The 23,644-nt window shown below is 44.2% G+C and overlaps 1 protein-coding gene across 4 annotated transcripts in view; it reads left to right on the forward strand.

The window, feature by feature from the left end:
* TTC3 (tetratricopeptide repeat domain 3) overlaps positions 1-23,644 on the forward strand; it is a 189,246-nt gene that overhangs the window by 163,949 nt on the left and 1,653 nt on the right. For all 4 annotated transcript variants that reach the window (XM_073617200.1, XM_073617202.1, XM_073617201.1 and 1 more), the window contains 9 exons: positions 1,314-1,413; positions 9,627-9,730; positions 10,955-11,039; positions 13,242-13,343; positions 15,440-15,786; positions 17,317-17,458; positions 17,589-17,705; positions 19,074-19,166; positions 20,414-23,644. The exon at positions 20,414-23,644 is cut by the window's right edge and continues 1,653 nt beyond it. In XM_073617200.1, coding sequence (XP_073473301.1) covers positions 1,314-1,413; positions 9,627-9,730; positions 10,955-11,039; positions 13,242-13,343; positions 15,440-15,786; positions 17,317-17,458; positions 17,589-17,705; positions 19,074-19,166; positions 20,414-20,521 — 1,198 coding nt within the window. In that variant the 3' untranslated portion in view covers positions 20,522-23,644. The remainder of the gene's footprint in view (positions 1-1,313; positions 1,414-9,626; positions 9,731-10,954; positions 11,040-13,241; positions 13,344-15,439; positions 15,787-17,316; positions 17,459-17,588; positions 17,706-19,073; positions 19,167-20,413) is intronic.

The raw sequence follows: 23,644 nt of genomic DNA on the forward strand, positions 1-23,644 counted from the left end.
GCCGTCCGCCCACCGTCAAATGATGACGGGGTGGTGCGGCTCTCATTCTGGGACGCCGTCATATGACGGCGTCTCAGAACGGCCGCTCTCGCGCGCCTGCGGAGATCGCGGCCGTGCTGCTAGGACACGGCGCGACCCCGATCTCTGTAAAGAGCCGCATCCGCGGCTCTTTAACCATGTGATCGGCTGTGTCCAATCACAGCCGGTCACATGTAAACACGGAGATGCCAGTAATCGGCTCTCCTCGCCTCACACTGACAGTGTGTGTGGCGAGGAGAGACGATCAGCGGCATCTCCATGCAGGGGGATATCTAGGAATATAATCGGGGCACTGATTATCAATGCCCTGATTGCAATATAGTGTCACAAATCATTGCCCACCAATGCCAGCAATCAGTGCCCACCAGTGGCAGCAATCAGTGCCCATTAGCGATGCCAGTCAGTTCTGCCCATCAGTACCGCCTATCCGCGCCGCCTACCAGTGCCGCCTATCAGTATTCATCAGTTCCACATATTTGTGTCCATAAGTGCAGCATATTAGTGCCTCCTCATCAGTGCTGCCTCATCAGTGCCCATAAGTGCCACCTCATCAATGCCCACCAGTTCAGCCTATCTGTGCCGCCTCATCAGCGCACATCAGTGAAGGCGAAAAATTACTTGGTTACAAAATTTACTGACAGAAAAAAAGTAAACTTTTTTTTTTTTTTAATTTTTGGTCTAAAAAATAAAAAACCCAGCAGTGATTAAATACCACCAAAAGAAAGCTCTATTTGTGTGAAGAAAATGATAAAAAATTTGTTTGGGTACAGTGTAGCATGACCGCGCAATTGTCATTCAAAGTGCGACAACGCTGAAAGCTGAAAAATGGCCTGGGCAGGAAGGGGGTGTAAGTGCCCTGTAGGCAAGTGGTTAATATGATGAGTAGCCTCATTGACCAGTAGGAGATTTGGGAAAAGGGCTTGAGTTGGACTAAACATGACAGCTACACGAAATTTCTGGATTTGGAAATAACTTCAGCTGCCTATTGATCTGGATTTATTGGATCATTTTGACTGTAGTTTCCACTTTTAACATCACATGCTAAGTTTGAATTGCCCAAATGTGTGTGGCAAGGGGAAAAGTTTTTACAATCTGTACTTCCATTTGTAGTATAACCTTTAATCAAAGTCCACAGCAATTGCTATTTTCTTATATAATATCCTAAGTTGTGTGTTTGTTTTTGTTTTTTTATCAACAGTATTTAATAATTTATTATTCTGTGTACATTAGCTGCTAAGTTTCCCGTATAGCTGAATATATGTCTGTGTATTTAGTTACAGTAAATTTGATAAAGAAAAAGCAACGCTGGAGAAGCATGTAAAGAAGTGTGAGGAGGAATGGGAGGAGACCAGACAGAGGGCCATAGCTGCTGAGGTGAGAACTCTTCTTTCTAGAAAACCAGTTCTAAGTTTGGGAAGACCCATAACAAAAGCCATCTATAGGAATCATTTAAATTTGAAAGGTGATTAAAAGGGGTTAGAAAAAAATAGGGGAGGGATTAACTGCGCATCAGTGAGAATAAGTAGTCAAAAAATCGAGTAGAAATAGCAAATAAATGAAAAATTATAAATGATAAGAGCTGCGAATTCCTATATGTGACACAAACACACAACATGGATGATTATAAAACTCTTGAATCGCGCTAGTGACAAACAAATATGTATAAAAGTGATAAGACATCGCCTTTAGACTGAATCCAAATATATGTATGATCGTATATCATATAGATAAGCATGTGCAATAAAAAAATAATAAGACTAGCATCAAAGCTACAGTCTAATGTGCAGCAATAAAGAAAAATTAGTGTGAGTCCATATGTGAACACCCGAGTATTATATTAAATGAAGTGAAGGTCCTGTTGTATGAGAACACAAGTGCTTGGGTCCACCACCATATGTAGAGTGACTGGCCGCTTACCAGAGACCCATGGCCCCCCGTTACAGAGGGTCTGAGTGAGCTGTTGGATCTTATTGCTCCGGACCACCATAAAGCCAAGATGGATCAACGGAAAATCGGGCTCTTAGCAGAGTGATATAACCATGTATGGAAAAGAAGGGGGGCTCCAATAGTGTAAAATCTTAAGGCTTTATTAAAAACAAATAAAGTATACACTCACATGTAAAATCGGAAATAAGCGCTCTTGGAAAAAGTCTGGAGCACCGGCCGGATGCTCACAGACAGCCCGTCCTGATGGTATCACAACATCGGTGGGAGGGGACGCGATCACGTCGCTCAGCCCTATGCGACGTTTCGTAAGCAAATTTCATAAGCAAATTCACACAAGGGGTTGTAAACCCTTGTTTTTTTTTTCACCTTAATGCAACCAATGCATTAAGGTGAAAAAACACTTGGCAGTGACCGGCCCTCCCCTTTTACTTACCTGAGCCCTATTGTTCCCTCAGTGGAGATGCGGTGTTCCTCTCTGCATGGGGTCTTGATTGAATATATTGATAGCAGCACAGCCATTGGCTCCCGCTGCTGTCAATCAAATCCAATGACGCGGGGGCGGGGCCGAGTCCGGCATTCGTGTCTATGGACGCTGAATGCTGGACTCGGAAAGCACCCGCAAGGTAACCCCCCCAGGAGAGCGCTTCTCCTAGGGGGTTATCTGATGCGGAGAGGAGCTACCAGCGCCGCCGGGGGACCCCAGAAGAGGATGATCGGGGGCACTCTGTGCAAAACAAGCTGCACAGTGGAGTTAAGACATGTTTGTTATTTTGAATTAAAAAAAAAAAAAAAAAGGGTTTACATTCACTTTAAGCATATAATACTTTCCCTTGTATATAACACTGGAGAGTGTGTATGGACTACATAACACCTCCATCTCTTTTCCATAATAGGAGGAGGTGCTTTGTAGTCCTCAGAGATAGCAGGGAACGATGCTAACCGATAACTTCTTGTACGATCTGCCTCTGGGACTGTTATCAGCTCACAAGATTTGCAACTGGATGAACAGCTATTTTTTTGTTTTGCTGAACAGTTATAATCAAATGCTTTCAATGGCATATTTGACAGACCAAAATAAAAATGTATTGTTACTGTTTACATAAACCTTAAAGGGTTTGTAAAGGCAGAAGCTTTTTTAATTTTATGCATTAAGATTAAAAAGCCTTGTGTGTGCAGCAGCCGCCCTAATGCTTACCTGAGGTCCCGCTCTGTCCACTACCAGAGGGCCACCCCCTGGGAATATTTTTACTTTAGTTTAGTTGTGCCTAGCGTCCTGTTCCTGCAAGTGGCGACCTCAAACCCATCTATCATGAAGTTCTGCTGAGTTCTTCAGTGAATAGACAGAAGTATATTTGGTGATTTAAAATGATATCTGTTCAAAGGAGATAAATTTATACATTTGCCCAAGCAACGTGTCAAATTTTTGTTTTTTGGGGGGAATATGAGCTATATAAAGATTTTTTTTTTTTTTTAAATTCTCAAAAACGGGGGGGGGGGGGGGGCGTGGCCTGGACAGCGATGTGAGCAGACGTGTGTGACTGAAGCTCCGCTCGCAGCAGATCCTTCTACTTACATCCTTTGCCTCAGAAACACTGCAATCGAATACTAAACCCCTTGGGAGCTGGCACACCAACCCGGGTACACTATGTCTCCGCCGAGACGGAATACCGCTGCCTCTTCCTCGCTGGAGCGGTACCGGAGGACGGAGCGGGACTCTGAGGGACAAGATGGCACCGCGCCAGCAGCACACGCGGCTTCCCCTGCAGCTCAAGAGCCGGACGGCACTGCTAAGGTATTGGAAGCAATATCCCTATGCCAATCCACTCTGACATCCAAGATAGAGGAGGTAAAAATGGACATTTCACTCATAAGGCATGACATGACCAAACTCAGGGAACGGGTCACTGAAGCTGAGACTAGGCTCGGGCGGGCAGAGGACACACTATACCCTATGCAGCACTCACAAGAAGACCTGCAGCGCCAGTTGCAACAGTTAGCACAAAAGCATGACGACTTGGAGAACCGGACCCGCAGGTCCAACCTCCGGTTTATTGGACTACCGGAGGGTTCTGAGGGTACTGATCCAGCCACCTTTCTTGAGCAGCTTTTGATTGCTACATATGGCAGAGAGGCCTTCTCGGCAACATTTGTAGTGGAGCGCGCCCACCGCATGCCGGCTCGGCGCCCGCCTGAAGGGGCGCCCCCACGAACTTTCATTGCAAAATTATTAAACTTCAGGGACCGAGACGCGGTCCTACGCCTAGCCAGACTGAAGGGAAACATCCCATTTCAATCCGGATCCATCTCAGCGTTTCCGGACTTCTCGGCGGAGGTCCAACGACAAAGAGCGCGATTCACTGAAGTCAAACGCCGTCTGAGAGCACACCACATTAAGTATGCAATGCTGTTCCCAGCCCGCCTTCGAATTGTCGGTGAAGATCGAGTACATTTTTTTGAAGACCCAACTCTGGCCTCAGCGTGGCTGGACCAACAAGACGCACAAAAGAACCGACCTGCATAAACCACACTTTGCCTGGCAATAATACGTGAGTGTTACTCTACAACTCCCCCTATGCACCACCCTTTATGACTGCCATAACATACGGCCATAGATGTGCCTACAGTGATCCCAAACTATATGCCACTGGAGAGTTACTGATAACTACACGGCATGCTCCTGAACCTGGTCGCAAGCGACCCTACTCATTACTTGGCAACTTCTTGAAGATACCAAAGAGCCTTCAAGGCTGTGCGAAATGTAAGTGACCCACCCCACGTAGCCCATAAATCCTCCTAAAACTGCCCTCATACCTTCCATTTCTGTTTTGAGCAGTCGCTCCTCTTGTGTCATTTGACCAGTTTTCTTATTTTACTTTCCCTGAACCCTCACCACGTTACTAACTGCTCCAAACCGGAATATGGGAAATGTCATCAGTCTAGAATCTTAACATATATGCGGTACCTGCTATAGACTTTGCCCATCCCTATCTACTAGAAGCTGCGGCGGAGTACAGATTCAGATCTGGGAGATTCCCGCACTAACTGCTAACCCCTACAGTGTTTGCTTCATCGCTGGACTGTTACCCAGTATTTGTTCGCCCCCCTTTGGGAGATTGTTGTTCCGCCACTGGCGCTGCCAAATAGGCTACCGTCACTGCCGGTATGTTCAATGTGAAACATAGCACAAGTTTTGGGATATATGCCCCAGTCAAGTTTGGGCGACTGAGGGCAGGGAGGGTGGGAGGGGAAAATGTTATGGTTAATGTTAAGATAAAGAACATATATAATAATTTGCAATGCATTGAAATGAACGTATGTACATGTTATTTCGGGAAAGGAAGAAGCGGAGGTACATTTGTATTAGTGTGGAGAGGGTCGGCATGGGTCCCGAATAGACATCTTGCTCATATTCTCTCTATAAAATTGCTGTGCCTCAAGTATGGCTAACTTAAAATTCCTCACCTGGAATGTCCGAGGGATCAGAGACAAACTAAAACGCACGGCAATTTTTACCTGCCTCAAAACATACCGTGCAGATATAACTGTATTAGTCGAGACACACGTTACAGGACAACTCCAGCTTGCGCTGAAGCGGCCCTGGATAGGATGGGCGTTCCATGCCACCCACTCTCCATACTCTCGGGGGGTTTCAGTTCTCATTGCTAAAACTACCCCTTTTGCAATCATCTCGGTGCGTACAGACCCCCAAGGCAGCTTTATCTTCATACACTGCACACTATGTGGCTCGCAATATTTGATTTTAGCATTCTACATACCCCCGCCATACAAATCCAATCTAATCACAGAAGGCTTACTTTACATGACACAGCACCCCAACATACCAGCAATCTGGTTGGGAGATTTCAATATGGTTTTGAACCCCCAGATGGATAGAATACAATCAAGCCAGAATGCCCATCTCCCTGACACCACTAGACTAGGACGCACGCTAAAAGAATTTTCATTGACTGACGCATGGAGATACAAACACCCCCATGATCAGATATATTCATGCTTCTCGGCAACCCACTCCTCCATGTCCCGAATAGACCTTATCCTAATCTCTGACACACTAACCCCCCGACTAACAGGCTCAGGTTACAACACTAGATCCCTTTCTGACCATGCCCCATGTTGGGCAACCCTTCAACTAGCCCAAAACACAGGACCCCACACCTGGCGTCTACACCCCTTCTGGCTCTCCATGCTGAAAGACCAAGAGGATATACACAAAGAATGGCAATTCTACCTAAATGTCAACAGAGACACTGCCTCTGTGGGACACGTTTGGGAAGCCTATAAGTTACACGTTCGCACAGTCCTCTCCTCACGTATAAACAGAATAAAAGCCTCTTCCGCCCTAATTATTAACCAAGCCTTAGACAAAGCAGATTTACTAGTAAAAGAATTTCACAAAGACCCCACTCAGGACAGAGCAACAGCAATCAAACTACACACCCGCCTCTTAGACCACTTGCAATACGAAAACGCTAAAAAAAAAAACTTTTTTTTCTAAAACAACGTATATTTGAACAAGGGGAAAGAGCCGGTAAACTATTAGCATACTTGGCTCACCAGGACACTAACCCCCCAGTGGTAGTAACCCTACTAGGCCCTCATAACGACATACTCTCCGACCCCCCTTTAGTTGCAGAAGTATTTCGGAAATACTATTTAGATTTATATTCCTCCAAGGTGGGAGTCACTGCCCAGGAGACTAGAGCGTTTCTTCGAGATGTCCCCTTTCCACAACTATCTGAGACCCAACTACAAGACCTAGAGGCCCCTCTTACCGTGGACAAGATTGCCCTAGCTATAGCCTCGTTAGCACCATCCAAGGCACCAGGTGGAGATGGTATACCATTAGACTTTTACGCAGCATACTTGGACATACTAGCTCCTGAGCTCCTGAAATTATATAATAACATCTTTGAAACAGAATCCCTACCCAAAACTCTTCGCCAGGCAGTAATTATAGTAATCCCCAAACCAGGCAAAAACCCCCAACTACCAGAATCATATCGCCCAATCTCGCTTCTCCAGGCTGACATTAAAATACTAGCCAAAATACTAGCTATGCGCCTCAATACGAGTATTCTCTCCCTCATTCATCCTGATCAGACGGGATTCATGCCTGGTAAAAACACAGCAATGAACCTCAGACGCCTCTACATGAACATTCAAGCAGACCACGAGAACACGGGTGATAGAGCGATCATAGCACTTGACGCCGCAAAGGCGTTCGATTCGGTGGAATGGGGATACCTCTGGGAATGCCTCAGGGGCTATGGATTCGGACCTAATTTTATAAAATGGGTACAACTACTATATTACTCACCTACGGCTAGCGTGGTAGTGAATGGATGGACATCTGATCCCTTCCCTCTGGGTAGAGGAACTCGCCAGGGATGCCCACTATCCCCTTTACTGTATGCCCTGGCGGTGGAACCCCTTGCCATATCCCTTAGGCAGAATCCACACATTCAGGGGCTACGGGTGGGACCTGTGACAGAGACGTTAAGTTTGTATGCAGATGACATGCTTCTCTATCTAGAGGATACTGGCCCATCACTGCAGGGAGTTCTATCGACCATCGAGGAATTTGGTAAACACTCAGGTCTCAGTATGAATTGGTCCAAATCCCAGATCCTCCCCCTTGATATGACATCTCCAACACACACTGCAGCTTCCCTCCCCCTGCAGAGAGTTGCCTCTATAAAATATCTAGGTATAGAGATTACTAGGCACCCACTGGACTTTATCGCCAACAATATAGAACCACTTTTCTCTTATTTAAAATCTCGTACACAAACATGGGCAAGACTCCCACTGGGAATAATGGGTAGAGTCAACTTGTTCAAGATGATACTACTGCCAAAGTTCCTCTATGTGCTCTGGAACTCCCCAATACTCATTCCCCTTAAAATCTTTAAAACAATTGATACAATCATTAATTCTTTTATTTGGGGCCCCCATAGACACAAATTGGCCTGGAACACGCTCAAGAACCCGACCTCCTCTGGAGGTGCAGCTTTACCGGACTTATACACTTATTATATAGCAGCTCAGCTCTCACACTTTTATTACATTCACAAGACTGATGGAGAAAGATACCAATTCTTAGTATGCAAACAAGCTAATAGTAACTTGTACTCCCCACTACAAGTCCTACTTAGAGGTGGGAACAAAAGACATAAAAGAGAAGACCGAAACCTGTTACTGTCCCAACACAGAAGCATATGGGAACGGGCGTCCAAACTTATCGGAGCTGACTTCTTTCACTCGCACACACCTCTATGGCGCAACCCTCAACTGAATGAGCTGATATCCCTACCTGGGGCTACCAGCTGGGCCGCTAAGGGGATAGTGTTCCTATTCCAGGTCCTTACTATATTTGGTGTGAGACATTTTCAAACACTATGTGAGGAATTTGACCTCCCCCCCCACATGCAATTTAGCTACATGCAACTAAAACACGCGCTTCAGGCTCAGTTTGCGAGTGGTCTCCCCAACCCACAGACACTGTCTTTGGTAGACGTAATAACAGGAACAAACCCAGACAAACTTATCTCCACCCTCTACACTTTACTGCGAAACAAGTCGGTAGCAAGGATCACTGACACGGCAAGGATTAGATGGGAAGAGGACGTAGGGCCAATAGACATATCAGACTGGGAGGATATACTCGAGAATGTAAAAAAAACGTCACCTAAGATTTCAGAACGCCTAACTCAACTGTATATAATACACAAATCCTATCTCACGCCTTCTAGAATTGCCAAATTCTCCCCACATCAAAACCCGCACTGTCCGAGATGCTCTGGTAACCCATGCTCGTTCTTCCACCTACTATGGCTATGTCCGGAGATACAAAGTTACTGGACGCAGATTATAAAATTCCTCCACGACCACATGGGATCACCGGTGCAACTTGACCCCAAAGTATGCCTCCTCGGCCTACTTCCAGATGCCACTACAGATAGATCCCTAATCATATTTCTCAGCGAATCATTATTTTGCGCCAGGAAATTAATTGCCAAACATTGGTTGTGTACAGACCCTCCCACCATACAGTCTTGGCTTAGAGAAGTGAACGCATCATTACCACACAAAAAGGTTATGTACAAACACAGGGGATGCCCCAACAAGTACCATAAAATATGGGACAAATGGTTAAACAATGCCAACACATGTGTGAGTTAATTTACGACAGTAATCTGTGCACCCGCTATAAGTGACATGATAACTATCCAACACATTGCCGTAATGTGATATACTGTAGTCTTTATCAAATGTTACAACTTCTATTTTTGGTAGTGATGTCTTGTGAAAATGCCAATTGCCGTCACTTAAAGTCTTATAAGTATACATGCGCTGCCGCACTCCATGAGATACATTGTATTCATCTGCATTCAATGTACAATATCCTTTCATACGTCTGTATGTCATGCAACTATCAATGTATGCTGACCTTTTCTATTCATAATAAACATGTTCTTTTTTAAAAAAAAAAAAAAAAAAAAAAAATTCTCAAAAACGGATAGCTTGCATCTGATTGGTTGCTATGAACTAAATGCTTCCTCAACCTAAATCCTACCATTGTTGATGGTTAATTGTGTTTACTTGTCTCTGCTCTGTAGGTGATTGTGCTGGAGAACAGGAAGCAATGTGAACTCTTAAAGATAAGGATCAGAGTTGCCACTGTAGATCGGAACATCAGTATGTTTAATCCTGTAGTCCTCAGGTATCTGCCTTATTATTGGATGTTTTTGTTTCTGTTCTGTAAGTGAGAGAGGGACAATGGATTTGCTGATGAATGTTTTTCTAAGACTAAGGCCTCATTCACACAACAAAAAAGGTGCATGATGCAGCAAGAATCCAATGGACTCCTTTAGTTGGATGTACAGGTGTATGCAGACAGTTGTGGTCGCTCTGCCTGTACAATGCAATGACAGGCTGACTGCAGCCACAGCTGTTTGTCTTTGTTTTCATGGGGAAGAATAGTGCCCCGTCAGTGGGAGGAATAGTGTCCCATCATTGGTGTCAGTGGGAGGAATAGTGCCCCATCATTGGTGTCAGTGGGAGGAATAGTGCCCCATCATTGGTGTCAGTGGGAGGAATAGTGCCCCATCATTGGTGTCAGTGGGAGGAATAGTGCCCCATCATTGGTGTCAGTGGGAGGAATAGTGCCCCATCATTGGTGTCAGTGGGAGGAATAGTGCCCCATCATTGGTGTCAGTGGGAGGCATAGTGCTCCATCATTGGTGTCAGTGGGAGGCATAGTGCCCCATCATTGGTGTCAGTGGGAGGCATAGTGCCCCATCATTGGTGTCAGTGGGAGGCATAGTGCCCCATCATTGGTGTCAGTGGGAGGCATAGTGCCCCATCATTGGTGTCAGTGGGAGGCATAGTGCCCCATCATTGCTGTGTTTGCCGGGCCATAGTTAGGAGACCATTGCCCTATGTAATGGAGAGGAGGAGGTGCTTGTAGTCCAAATCAATAGAATAGCCTCCTCCATACATAACGGTGAGGGGGCGTTGTCGCCCTAGGACAGAAAGTGTGTTACTGGCAGGATCACCATGTAAAAATAAAGGTAAAGAAAACCAATGCTGCCATCATATCTGAGAACAGGTAAACTGCAATATTGTTTAAGTTGCACTTTAATGGGCAGCTGGACATTGCTAACATGTCACAAAGCTGATAGGGGGATTACTACACTGGAATGTTGCACAACCATGGGAAAATGTGTCTTACAGCGACCAAGTAAAATCTTTTGGCATTTATAAAATCCTGTAAGGTAAATAAAATTAGCAACAAAACTCTCCCTGCAAAACAATAGAGTAAATACCTCTCCCACTGCCGAGAGCTGCTCTGCTGAAATCTTCCTTTTGATTACACCGCTTTGCTTTACCAATCTATTGTCTCATTCCTTGTTGGATCTCATTGATATGTATTTCTGGTTCACAGTAATCCAGCACCTCAAATAATACAGCAATTACGGGAAATGCAGACTCTTAAGTTAAAGCTGAAGAAGGAAATGGAAATGTTAGAGGTAAGATGGGCAAGTTTAATCCTATAGTAGTATTTTGGCACTATTCTGGAAACATTGCAGCCATGGTGTTCTGAATTTCACTTTTACCTGAAAGAGAACCTGTAATTCTCTGAAAAGGTTATGTTTTAACCACATCCCTATAGCAAAATGACAACCGGGCGCTGGCTCTAGCGTTCTGACTGGACGTCATATAATGTCCAGCAGAACAAGCTGCTCTTGGCGATCGGTAGTGCGGTGTATCATTCCGACACACCACATCTCCCATCACAGTGAAGAGCCTCTTTACGACATGATCAGTCCAATCACAGCGTTACTATGAAGTGTCTGTTATCGGCATTCCTTTATTCACACTGACAAGGGCGTAAGTAGAGGAGAACCGATAAGTGGCTCTCCTGATGGGGGGGGGGGTCTGAACTGATAATCAGTGCAGCCCTATCCACAATGCCCGTCAGTGATACCGATCAGTGCTGCATATTAGTGCTGCCTATCAGTGCCATTCAGCGCTGCATATTAGTGCCCACCAGTGATGGAGAAAAATTACTTATTTAGAAAATTTTATAACAAACGAAGAAAAACGTAATTTTTTGCTAAATTTTGAAAAAAAGAAAAAAAACCACAGTGGTGATCGGATACCACCAAAAGAAAGCTCTATTTGTGGGGAAAAATTGACAAAAATGTCATACAGGTACAGTGTAGCATGACCGCGCAATTGTCATTCAAAGTGTGACAGCACTGAAGGCTGAAAATTGGCCTGGGCAGGAAGGGGGTGAAAGTGCCCGGTATTGAAGCTGTTAAAGTACTTTGAAGTCAATCTGTACAGGTTAGTTCCTGTCCCTGTAAAGGCAAAACTTTTTTTTTTTTTAAAGTGGTCTAAAGCACTAAGGTTTTTATTTATTTATTTATTTTTACCTTAATGCATTCTTTGCGTGAAGGTAAAAAAAAGTCTGTCCATGATCCCCACCCCACCCCCACCCCACATTTATAACTACCTGAACCCGATCTCAACCCAGAGCTGTGCTCCAGAACAGCATCTCCCTCTGCTCTCTTTCCTCACCGGGCAGATTGATGGCAGTGGGAGCCATTGGTTTCTTCTGCTGTCAATCAAATCCTGTGACAAGGGAGCAGAAGGCGGGGCCAAGCCCTGCTGTCTGTGCATATGGACGCAGGCAACGTGGCTCAGAATCGAGCCCGCACGAGTGCCCCTGTAGGGAAGGTGCTTGCTATGGGGGCACTCGCTGAAGAGGAAGAGCCAGGAGTGCTGTCGGGGGACCCCAGAACAGGAGGATTGGGGCTGCTCTGTGCAAAACCCTTGCACAGAGTATTTGAGTATAACATGTTTGTTTAAAAGAATAAAGGTTTACAATTACTTTAAATAGGATTTGTTTTTGTTTGCTTTTTGTGTCCCATTAGGGAGATTTCTCTCCACTTCCTGTCCTGGAGACAGGAGAATTCTACCATGGGGGTTAATTCCGTATCAGTTTTTCCCTCTGTTGCAGTTTCAGTGACACCTGTAAAATTTTGTATTATTCGCTATCTCAGTGACAGTGGGTCACCATGACAAATCGAATGAATCTCCCCAGTTGTGAAACACGCAATGTCAGCAAAAAATCAGACATGGGTTCTAACCCTTCTCTACTCTTTTTTTCAAAGTAGGGGGAAATACATTTTGGCTTTAGATAAAATTGTACTTCTTTTTATTTTGCATATGGTGACTGTAAAGAGACAGTTAGGGTTGTAGATATCATTATGGAACTTGTAGACAACATGAATAGAGGGATGGTTTCAAGCCTCAAGATTTATTGATTGTGAAAACTTTTTTTTTTCCTTTTTTATTTTTCCTCATGTTCTGATCAACATGTGTGGCTAGAGAACTGTAGCAGTGAGGGGTGCAGATGATATGCAGAGGGCTCTTATTGAGCAGTCTGTAAAAGCATCAGAAGCCCAGGAACTCAGTATTTGAACTTATGGGCTTTAAACTGGACCCTTGCTATCAGCCCATGATTCCAGTGCAAGTGCCAACCTCCGCCAATGGACCGGCCGTCATTTTAAAATGGCAGCTGGGACTCCAGTGGTTATGGGTTCAATAACATTTATCAGATATTTCTAACTTGAGTTTTTTTTTTTTTTTGTAAAATCAGTGGGTTTGATTCTGCTTTAAGTTAACACAGGGAGCTTAACACTAATGTCAATGTGTGTTTCCAGGCTCAGTTTGATGAGAAAATTAACTCCGCCAAAAGTGGTTTGAAGCTAAACAATCTCTCTGAGACTCCTGTGGCCAGTCTCCAGAGCCCACCCAGCGACCATGTGAGTGCATGATGTGTATTATAGAAGTTACTCTTTCCTCTTTTTTTAAATGGATTTTGGTTGTATAATTTTTATGTTTTAAAAATATTGTAAAGCAAAGTTTTTTTATTAAAAAAAAATATATATATATATATATATATATATATATATATATATATATATATATATATATATATATATATATATATATATATATATATCTTAAAGTATTCATACCCCTTGAAATTTGTAACATATTGTCATGTTACGACCAAAAACATGTATTTTGTCTGTATTTTATGTGATAGACCAACACAAAGTGGCACATAATTGTGAAGTGGCAAGAAAATGATAAATGGTTTTTACAAATATGTGAAAAGTGTGGTGTGCATTTGTATTCAGCCCCCCTGAGTCAATACTTTGTAGAACCACCTTTCACTGCAATTACAGCTGCAAGTCTTTTTGGGGATGTCTCTACCAGCTTTGCACATCCAGAGAGTGAAATTTTTGCCCATTCTTTGCAAAATAGCTCAAGCTCTGTCAGATTGGATGGAGAGCATCTGTGACAGCAATTTTCAAGTCTTGCCACAGATTTTCAATTGGATTCAGGTCTGGTCTTAGACTGGGTCATTCTAACACATGAATATGCTTTGATCTAAACCATTCCATTGTAGCTCTGGCTGTATGTTTAGGGTGGTTGTCCTGCTGGAAGGTGAACCTCCGCCCCAGTCTCAAGTCTTTTGCAGACAACAGGTTTTCTTCTAAGATTGCCCTGTATTTGGCTCCATCCATCTTCCCATCAACTCTGACCAGCTTCCCTGTCTCTACTGAAAAAAAGCATTCCCACAACATGATGCTGCCACCACCATGTTTCACGATGGGGATGGTGTGTTCAGGGTGATGTTCAGTTTTAGTTTTCCGCCACACATAGCATTTTGCTTTTAGGCCAAAAAAAATTACATTTTGGTCCCATCTGACCAGAGCATCTTCTTCCACATGTTTGCTGTGTCCCCCACATGGCTTCTTACAAACTGTAAATGGGACTTCTTATAGCTTTCTTTCAATGGCTTTCTTCTTTCCACTCTTTCCATAAAGGCCAGATTTGTGGAGGGCAGGACTAATAGTTGTCCTGTGGACAGATTCTCCCACCTGAGCTGTGGATCTCTGCAGCTCCTCCAGAGTTACCATGGGGCTCTTAGCTGCTTCTCTGATGAATGCTTTCCTTAGCCGGCCTGTCAGTTTAGGTGGACAGCCATGTCTTGGTAGGTTTGCAGTTGTGCCATACTCTTTCCATTTTCCACCCTTTCTGGCACCTGACCTGTCAGCTGGAGTCAGCCCAGAGATGCTACAATGGGGCAGCTCATCAAGAGAGAGGAGATGAGAGCAGAACATGGGGGAAGGAGGGGGGGTGGTGGAAGATGCTAGGAACATTCTACAGTCCGGGACACAGGGCTGGTAGAATTGTTTAAATTTTTTTATTATTATACAAAATCTTTAACAGATCATTTTAGACATAAATTATTTCTCGGCATGCTGAGGTTTCTTTTGGGAGAACCCAACACTGCCTATGTTCTTGGAAACCTGTTAGCTAAGTAGAGGATGTGCTCCTCCTAAGAGTCCTTGTGCAGTACATATAATCTGATCTTCCTGCTACTTAAGGTTGGTTATCTAAAGCTGGCCATACATGGATTGAAATTCGTCCAGCAGGGTTTGGCCAAATTTCAATCCATGTATGGGCACCCTGGTTGTGGACAAGTCAGTCTATCAATCGACTGGTCTACAACCAGCCTGTCGTGTTTTTCCCAAACAATCAGTGCCACCGACTATAGCTGGCAACACAAATGATTGTGTTTTTGTTGGCAAGGAAGTCTCCCTGCGCTCCCTGTCGGCAGAACACCATAGCGCTGCAGGAGGGATTCCCTCATCAATGTTGGCTTTGTTGATGGGGGGGGGGTGAATCCAGCAATTTTCTTTCCTTCCACATGTGGTGGAAAGAAAGAAATTTGCATAATCAATGATCTGCCTAAGCCTTCAAAGATTTGCTTGTACAACTTGTTGTTTTGTTGTTTAATTAGATTAGGGTTCCTATTTTTAAAGTGGTGATTATGTTTTTGCAGGAGCCACAAATTCAGTCTCCACCAGACCAAACTCGAGTCTCAAGTAGTCCTCCTTCAGGCCTTGTGTGTGCTAAACCTGCCAATCCTGTGCCTGCCAAATCTCCAGGGAAGAAGGGTGCCGCTAGTAAAAAGGTCCAAGCTAAAGAATTGAAGAAGGCTCCCCCGTGTCCTGCAGTTGATACTAAATCTAAGAACCAACCCCCTGCTGCTTCATCCAATCAGGGGATAGCTGGCCAAGACAGAAAATCACATGCGCAGCCTGAACCAACGCTGCCATCTCCTGCTAAGCCAACATTGTTTGATAAGATCATCCACGAGCTTCATGATATCTTCCCTCACTATAAGAAGTAAGCACAGGGGAATACAAACTTCATCTTGCTGGTCAATGTTAGGTACCTGCCTTGTCCACCAGAGGGCAGAACGACTAAATATATTTGAGTACTGCATATTTAAAGCTGATCTCCAATTTTACTGACACTTTAACCAAGCTCACCCAAACAAACTATTTCCTACACGTGCGCCCGCTGGGGACGCTGTGTAAACTGCTCAGCCTCTGCTATATACAGTATACAGCACTGTGTTCCAGCTGTGGGATGCAAACTTCCCATCCCACATCCGGAACAAAATTGAGTTGGGCTGAGCGCTGCTCAGCCATTCATAGGCTGCTTTATATTCTCGGAATGAAACAGTGGTGGCCAGACCACAATGGGCGGTAGGGCACCGCCCCCCAGCTTGCACCATCTATGTGGCCTTGCACTGCGAGGGGCGCCGGACCAATAGGTTTCTATCAGTTCTGTTACCCCCTCACAGGCACATGACCACATCCTGAGACCCCAATTGGCAAGTTTGTTAGAACACTGAGCCCTCCCACCCAAGTGACGTTCCGTCAGCTGCATGTGCGTTCCACCACTACTAACTGGTTCGCTAATCTGACAGAACAGCAGCAGCGGACATCTTACTACACCCAGCTACGTCTTGAATTTTAGCAATAAAGTGAGTGTATATAAAATATATATATATATTGACATCTGTGATGCTATTTTGATGTTACGTTTTGAAAGAAGCTGGACGCCAGCAGTAGGAAGGTGGCGGAGGCCATGTTGGTACACCCCGCACTGCTCAGCGCTAAACCTTTCAGGCTTTCAAATCTAAACATCTAAACAGCATCCCAGATGTCAGTATAGTAAATGTATTTATCTATGCTTACTTTATTGATAAAATTACTTTGAAATTCAAGACGTAGCTAGGTGTAGTAAGATGTCCGCTGTCGCTTTCTGACTGCAGGTGTTCTGTCAGTTTAGCAAACCTGATAGCGGTGGTATGCATGCGCAGCTGACGGCACATCACTTCCATTACCTAATCTGACAGGTTCGCTATTCTGACAGAACACCGGGTGAAGACAGAAGCTGCGGCGTCGGACAGTCCAGGAGAGCCCCGCTGTAGGAGGGCCCCCCAAAGTCCTCCAGCACCAGCCACCACTGGAATGAACACAGAGACCCTCCTCTGATTGGCTGTGGCAGAGAGGTTGGTGGGAACAAATGCCCCCATCCACACAAGCAAATTGAATGAAATTATGTCTAATAAGGGTCACACATACTGAATTTCAGAGTTCCAGAACTTTGGTTGCAACTTAAATTTTTTTTGCCATTGAAAGGGATCACATTTAGCAGTTCCACTACCTTAGGAAATAAGAAATTGTAGACATTGGACATTGTTGAAATAAGACCTGAGCACCTGCTTAGAGGATGTCAGTAAGCCAAACAGAGACGGGAGCTGTGAACTGAATGTGAATCCTGAGCCACTAGTTGCATGTCTTGTACTCGCAGTAAAAGTAAGACCAACCCTCCATACTGATTTTTGTTTGTTTCGCCATGCAGTGCTGAGCTCACCGCTTTCATCAAGGACTTTAGAGTTCGAAATAATGGGACTCTTTCTGGGCTCACACATGAAGATATCATAAGCAGAGTCACTGAATATATACTGGACATCCAAGTCAGGAATCCAGCATCAACATCAGCAGTGAGTAGATTAACTTCTGGTCTTGTTTCTTCTGCTGCTTCATCTCAGCATTGTGTGGTCACTGATGTCTTCTTGCTCTTTCATTTGCTGGTGTCATAAGCTTATATAGATGTTTTTTTATCTTATATAGACTTCGACTGTATTTAAAGCAGGAGCTGCCATGCCTCAGACCCTTTCACCCCAGGCTAAGCAGCCATGGAAAGTGGTCAACTTGGGAAACAAGAACAAGTGGCAGAACGATTTGGAGGTATGGACTTACATATTGTATGTGTAAAGAATACTAGCAAAGTAGCTTAAAGAGGAGCTAAACTGAAGCTGTTTAGGCAGAGGGCAAAAGACTAGTCACCTACATTGCCGATGGTAGCCCTACTGTTGGTGTTTCTCCAATACTAACTTACCATGCCTCATTCAGCAATGTGTTTGAAAACAGACATCTTTTTAGAGGCAGAACTTTATCAACTTGAAGACCACAATATGTATATTTACATTGCGGCTTTCAAGTGGTATACGGGGATGATGCCTGCAGCGTCAGGCATCATCCTGGTATTTGTTTTTTTTTATAGTAAAAGCCATCCTAGCGGCTAATTAGATGCTGGATTGCTTTTAAAGGTGGCAGGAAGGGTAGCGCCCATCGTTGCGCCTTTAGGTTCTCTATTCCACTGGAGAACCCTGAACTTAAGCCAGCCGGTAGGTCCTTGATCAACTCTATGGTATAGGTATATTTTTCAACCAGGGTGCCTTTGAATATCTTCATGGCTTGGCAAAATCCCTAAAAATTGCCCAAAAGTTGGCTACAATCCAATGGCTCTGATTGCTCTTACAGGCATCATCCTGGTAAAACCACTTAAAATCAAGCAACGTACCGGCACGTCGATTGGTGGAAAGTGGTTATAATAAATGTGTGTATACAGCACACCTGATTGGCTAGCACTGCCACTCCCTCTCCTCGTCTGAGTCCCGAGAAGCCTCTTGATTTAAAATGTTACTAATTTGTTTTTTGGAGTAAAATTTAGCAAATTTAAAGAGAAGGTCCATCTTACCTTACTACTTATATCTAATCCCTGATTATTGTTCCTGTATGTAGAATAAAAAAAATACATACTTGCTAGTCCGCCTTCCAACTCAGAGTTGTTCTTTGTAGCTTTGCTCCCGAACGACCATTTTGAAACAATATCCTGAGCATGCGCAGATACGCTGTGGGTTTCCTGCCAGGTCTACAAAACCTGGCAGAGACCCTCAGCCTGCGCATGCAAAATCCAAGGAACCCCCATCCATGCACAGAAAGCCTGTAATTTCTTCCAGTCTATGGGAGTGCTAGAGAAGTGCAACATGTCTGCGCATGTGTGGGGTTATTGCAGGATTTCTCTTATTCATAGGCACGCTAAGGGTCTCTGCCAGCTCTTAAACATGATCAGTGAATCTCATGCATGGGATATGCCAAGACTTGAAACTGGATAAGTCATCCTGGGGATACAGCAAGCAAAATTGTAAATACATTTTAAAAAATCCAATTGTTTGAGGGAGGTGGGAGGAGTCCAAGGGGGGTGGGAAGGCTTGTTCATGCGTGATTGGTCGATTTTTAATTATGTTTTAACTGTTTTATCGCCTCTGACAGTCTTTTAATGAAGACCCTTGTATAATCTGTCACGATGAGCTGAAGCAGAATCCTGTGCACAAGCTGGACTGTGGCCACTACTTCCACAAGCATGTAAGTGTCTTTTTTGTTTACCCAATTTGGATCCAGTGGTTGCGGATTAGTAATCACATGATGGTTCCATTTCTTGCCTCTGTGCAGATTTTCATTGCTGCAGATTGGAAATAGAGGGGTGCATAGCAATATCAGAAGATAGTACGTTGCTACATTAATTGAAATTATGAGGTTAATTAATCTTAAAGTGTTTGTTAACCCCAACAAAAAAAAAAATATGTATATCCTGGTCCCTTAACTCCTTCAGATCCGCGCTATAGCCGAATGACAGCTACAGCGCAGATCTGCTTTGCCGGGCAGGGCGTCAATAGACGTCCTCCCCTTTGCAAGCTTGCCACGCCCCCTGCAGGGCGCGCACGGCACGCTCTGTAATTACCCGACTCAATGAGACTCAGGTGATCACAGATCGGAGTAAGGGGTCGATCCCGACCCCTTACCACGTGATCAGCTGTCAGCCGATGACAGCTGATTATGTGATGTAAACAGAAGATCGGTAATTGTTTTTTTTTTCTCCTCATGCTGACAGCGTGAGGAGAAAAAAAAGCCGATCACCTGCTTCTGTTGAAGGGACATCCAGTCCCAAGCAGGGAGAGGCGAAGCTGCCTCATATGTGCCCACTGTTACAGTGCCCAGTAAATCAGTGCCACCTATCAAGGCCCACAAATGCCACCTATTAATGCCCACCAGTTGTGCCAATCAGTGTTGCCTACCAGTGCCCATCACTGCCACCTATCAATGCCCATCAGTGCCACCCATCAGTGCAAATTGGTCTGGGCAGGAGGGGGGTTTAGGGTGCCCAGTAAGCAAGTAGTTAAAGCAGACTAAACAACACAGTGTTTGTGCCGTGTAATCTGCCCCCCTCCCCTCTAAACTGTAAAAAAAACATAACTTGCCACTTTCTGTATGCCCTCTCTAAACAGACCACGAAAATCAGGGCTCTAATAGAGGGGCTGGCATAGTTTTGTATAGATGGGTTAACAAACCCTTTAAAATGGGATGTAGTTGTTTTACCTGTTGTTTTTCTAGTTATATTGGGGATAGATGGTAGCTGAGAGACAAAGGTCACCTGCCTCTACCATAATTAATGAAGTTCCATTATAATCGGTCTACACAGAAGTGTGCTTCAAAGACATCCCTTGATAAGATTATAAAGGTTTAGCTCAATGTATGATCTAAAAAGAGAAAATAAACACCGTTTTTTTTTCTGTACACATCCTCATTGTGATGACTTTTGTCTTCCTTTGCAGTGTATTAAGACGTGGCTGAACACACAGAGTACGTGTCCAACCTGCCGAGAGCACGCTCTGCTACCAGAAGACTTTCCTGTCCTGTGTGGGAGAATGAGGACCGTATAACCACAAAGTACACCCCATAAACCCTGACTTGTGAATCCTTGTGATTGCAGACGTCTTGTTACACACCATCTTTCTTTTCTGACTTGTCTGTACATTGGATGGTGAGAAGGGCGTATCTTGTGATGGCTTCCAAGTGCTCTCTTTATTGCCCAGATCTTGCATTTTGCCTTTATCTCGTTATCGGACAGTATTACTTTTGTGTGCAGTTTTTCTTTTCTCTTTTGTCAATGGGGGGGGGGGGGGGGGACAGCTTCACAGTACGCAACCTCGGGTTATATTGCTGCCTACAAAAGAAGTGGGCTCTAGGCACATAAAAAATTGCTAGGGACCGTAACTTCATTCTACAAGACTGCTTTAGTTCACTTTGTCAACTCAAGGAGTATTTTTCCTTTTTTTTTTTCTTGAATCAGAAGATTTTTATTTTATTTTTTATCCTAATCAAACAGTACAGGACACAGGCAAAGTGTTCATAGACCCTAGATTATAGACCTGTACCCTTTTAAGTGATTGGACACTGACCTTTCAGGGAAACACCCACTGGGTGTCTGGTAAATTTTATTTTTTAGCTTTTAGTACAAAAACATCGGCCGTCCAGCATCACATATGCGCGGCCTGTCATCCTTAAAGTGGATGTAAACCCAATGTCATCCTTTCTAAACTCCTGCCATAGGGGTTATCTATAAGGATATACATGCCTCCTGCATGTATCTTTACCTGTCAAATGTCTCCCCTCTGTCTGTTATGAGAGCCGAAAAACTGCAGATTCTGTGGGCGGGTCTGTTGTCTGGAGCTCAGTGGGTGGAGTCGTGATGTCAGTAGACTCCCCGCCCACCTCTACACTCCCCTTGTCAATATGCATTTTCTCCTGTGTATTTCTTACACTGAACTTCTGCTATGATCTCTAACATCCAGTGAAAAGACAGGAAAGTAACCACATGACTTCAGCATGCCAAATCATGGTGAGGTGTGGAACATCCAAACCTGGCAGAGCTGCTGAAGAAAGGAGTGGGGGAGGGAATTTAAAAATACTGCATGTGTCTTAGGCTAATGCATGAGATGTAAATCACCTGTCACTCACAGCAAGGGGGAGGATTTGACAAAGTTTTTCTCAGTTTGTTAGTTTTATCTCACAGAACAATAAAAGAGGATTGCTCAGAGATGGATTAACTCTTTGTGGCAAGACTGGGCTCAAATGATAGGAAATCTTATACTCTACATTATGACATAAAAAAAAAAAAAAAATCGGGTTTACATCCACTTTAAAGACAAACCTTTTGCAGCACATGGAAGTGGGGAAGAAAAAACATGTTTACCATGATTTTTGGATTATTTTCCTGGATCACTGTTGACCAGTGTATGTGTTTGCAAAGCAAAAGAAAAAGTTCAGTACATCTCTGCAATGCATACACATTTCCCTATGCCTTTGTCTCTCTCAAAAAAAAAATCACTGTAAGCACAGTAAAATATCTGTTGCTGTGCCATAAATCCAGTGAGCTCCAACTCTCTGTAGTGAGAGGACAATCGGTGTTGTCAGCCCCACCTGCATTCTCCCCTGCTCAACTGTACCACGCCCTCCCCCCCATGTGTTGCGAGGATGAGAAGTTGGGGAAGGTGTTCTGTAGCCTAGCAGGGAAGATCTCAGGGCTAGCAACGCCAGTGCAGCAGTGGCAGAGTTATCCGCTTAAAAAAGTTTTCTTTGTTGTCCATTGAAGGACCCCGGAAGTATCTTCAGTCCTGGGTATTCTGTTGGTGCTGGGGACCCATTTGTCAGAGGAATCTCACCTCCTGATCAACATCCTAGAGCTTTGGGTGAACATCCTGTCTCCATTAATAAGCAAGATATAAAAAAATTTAAAAAAATAGGATCTTGTACTCACTGTGCAATCCTTTTCTTGAATTGCTTTGAGGGACTCGGGTCCCACCCCTCTCTGTTTATGATCATGTTTTCTACAAAGCTGAGGCATATCTAGTAGTAGCAGGAGGAGTCATCTTGGGCTGTCTTACACTGTTGGTTTGGCAGTGTCTAATTTTCCTGTAGGTGGCAGTATAATCCAAAGGGTTAGGACTTCTCGTGTCCCTCAGTGGGAGAGAAAGAAATTAGGATCTTTGTACTTTCCATAAAATTATTGAACCTTCAGATTGTACTGCTGCCTACAAGAGGATTGAAGACTAGTGTACAAAACTAAAGGCCAGCTTAGGCCTCCTCCTACCAGCATCCCTCATGTCCCTCAGTGGACTCTAAGAAAGGGTCTCGTCACAAAAATCCTATTGTACTGCATATGGTCCTCCTATGGTGCTAACATACACCGATCAGCAGTAACATTATGACCACCTACCATAACCTTTTGAGGCATTCATTAGACCTTATGACGGTATGCTGGGGTATCTGGCACCAAGCTGCCAGTAGGAGATCTTTTATGTCCTGTAAACTGCAAGCTGGGGCCTCCGTGAATCGCACTTGTTTTATCAGCAGATCCCACAGACGTTCAATTGGATTGAAATCTGGAGAATTTGGAAGCCAGGTCAACACTGCAAACCCATTGTGTTCCTTAAACCATTCTGGACTTCATCAGACCAGGCCACCACCTTTGGTTTCTCCGTGGTCCAGTTCTGATGCTCACATGTCCATTGTAGGCACTTTAGGCTGTGGACACGGGTCAGCATGGCCACCCTGACTGGTTTGTGGCTACACAGCCCCATACACAACAAACTGTAATGCGCTGTGTGTTCTGATACCTTTAATATCAGAACCAAGCATTAACTTTTTCAGCAATTTGAGCTACAGTAGTTCTACTGGATCTGACTACACGGGCTCCCAACATGCATCAATGAAACCACTCATGGTTTTCCTTCCTTGGACCACTTTTGGTTCGTCCTGACCATTGCAGACTGGGAACATCCCACAAGACCTGCAGTTTTTGGAGATGCTCTGACCCAGTCTTCTAGCCATTACAATTTGGCCCATGTCAAAGTCGTTCAAATCCTTATGCTTGTTCTGCTTTGGACAGATCAATTTCAGGAATAACGTGTTCACTTGCTTAATATATCCCATCGACTTTCAGATTGTAATGAGATAATCAATATTGACTTTACTTGTCAGTGGCCATAATGTTATGACCAGTG

The sequence above is a fragment of the Aquarana catesbeiana genome, linkage group LG02 (assembly GCF_042186555.1).
Source record: "Aquarana catesbeiana isolate 2022-GZ linkage group LG02, ASM4218655v1, whole genome shotgun sequence".
In the NCBI taxonomy this organism is placed as follows: Eukaryota; Metazoa; Chordata; class Amphibia; order Anura; family Ranidae; genus Aquarana; species Aquarana catesbeiana.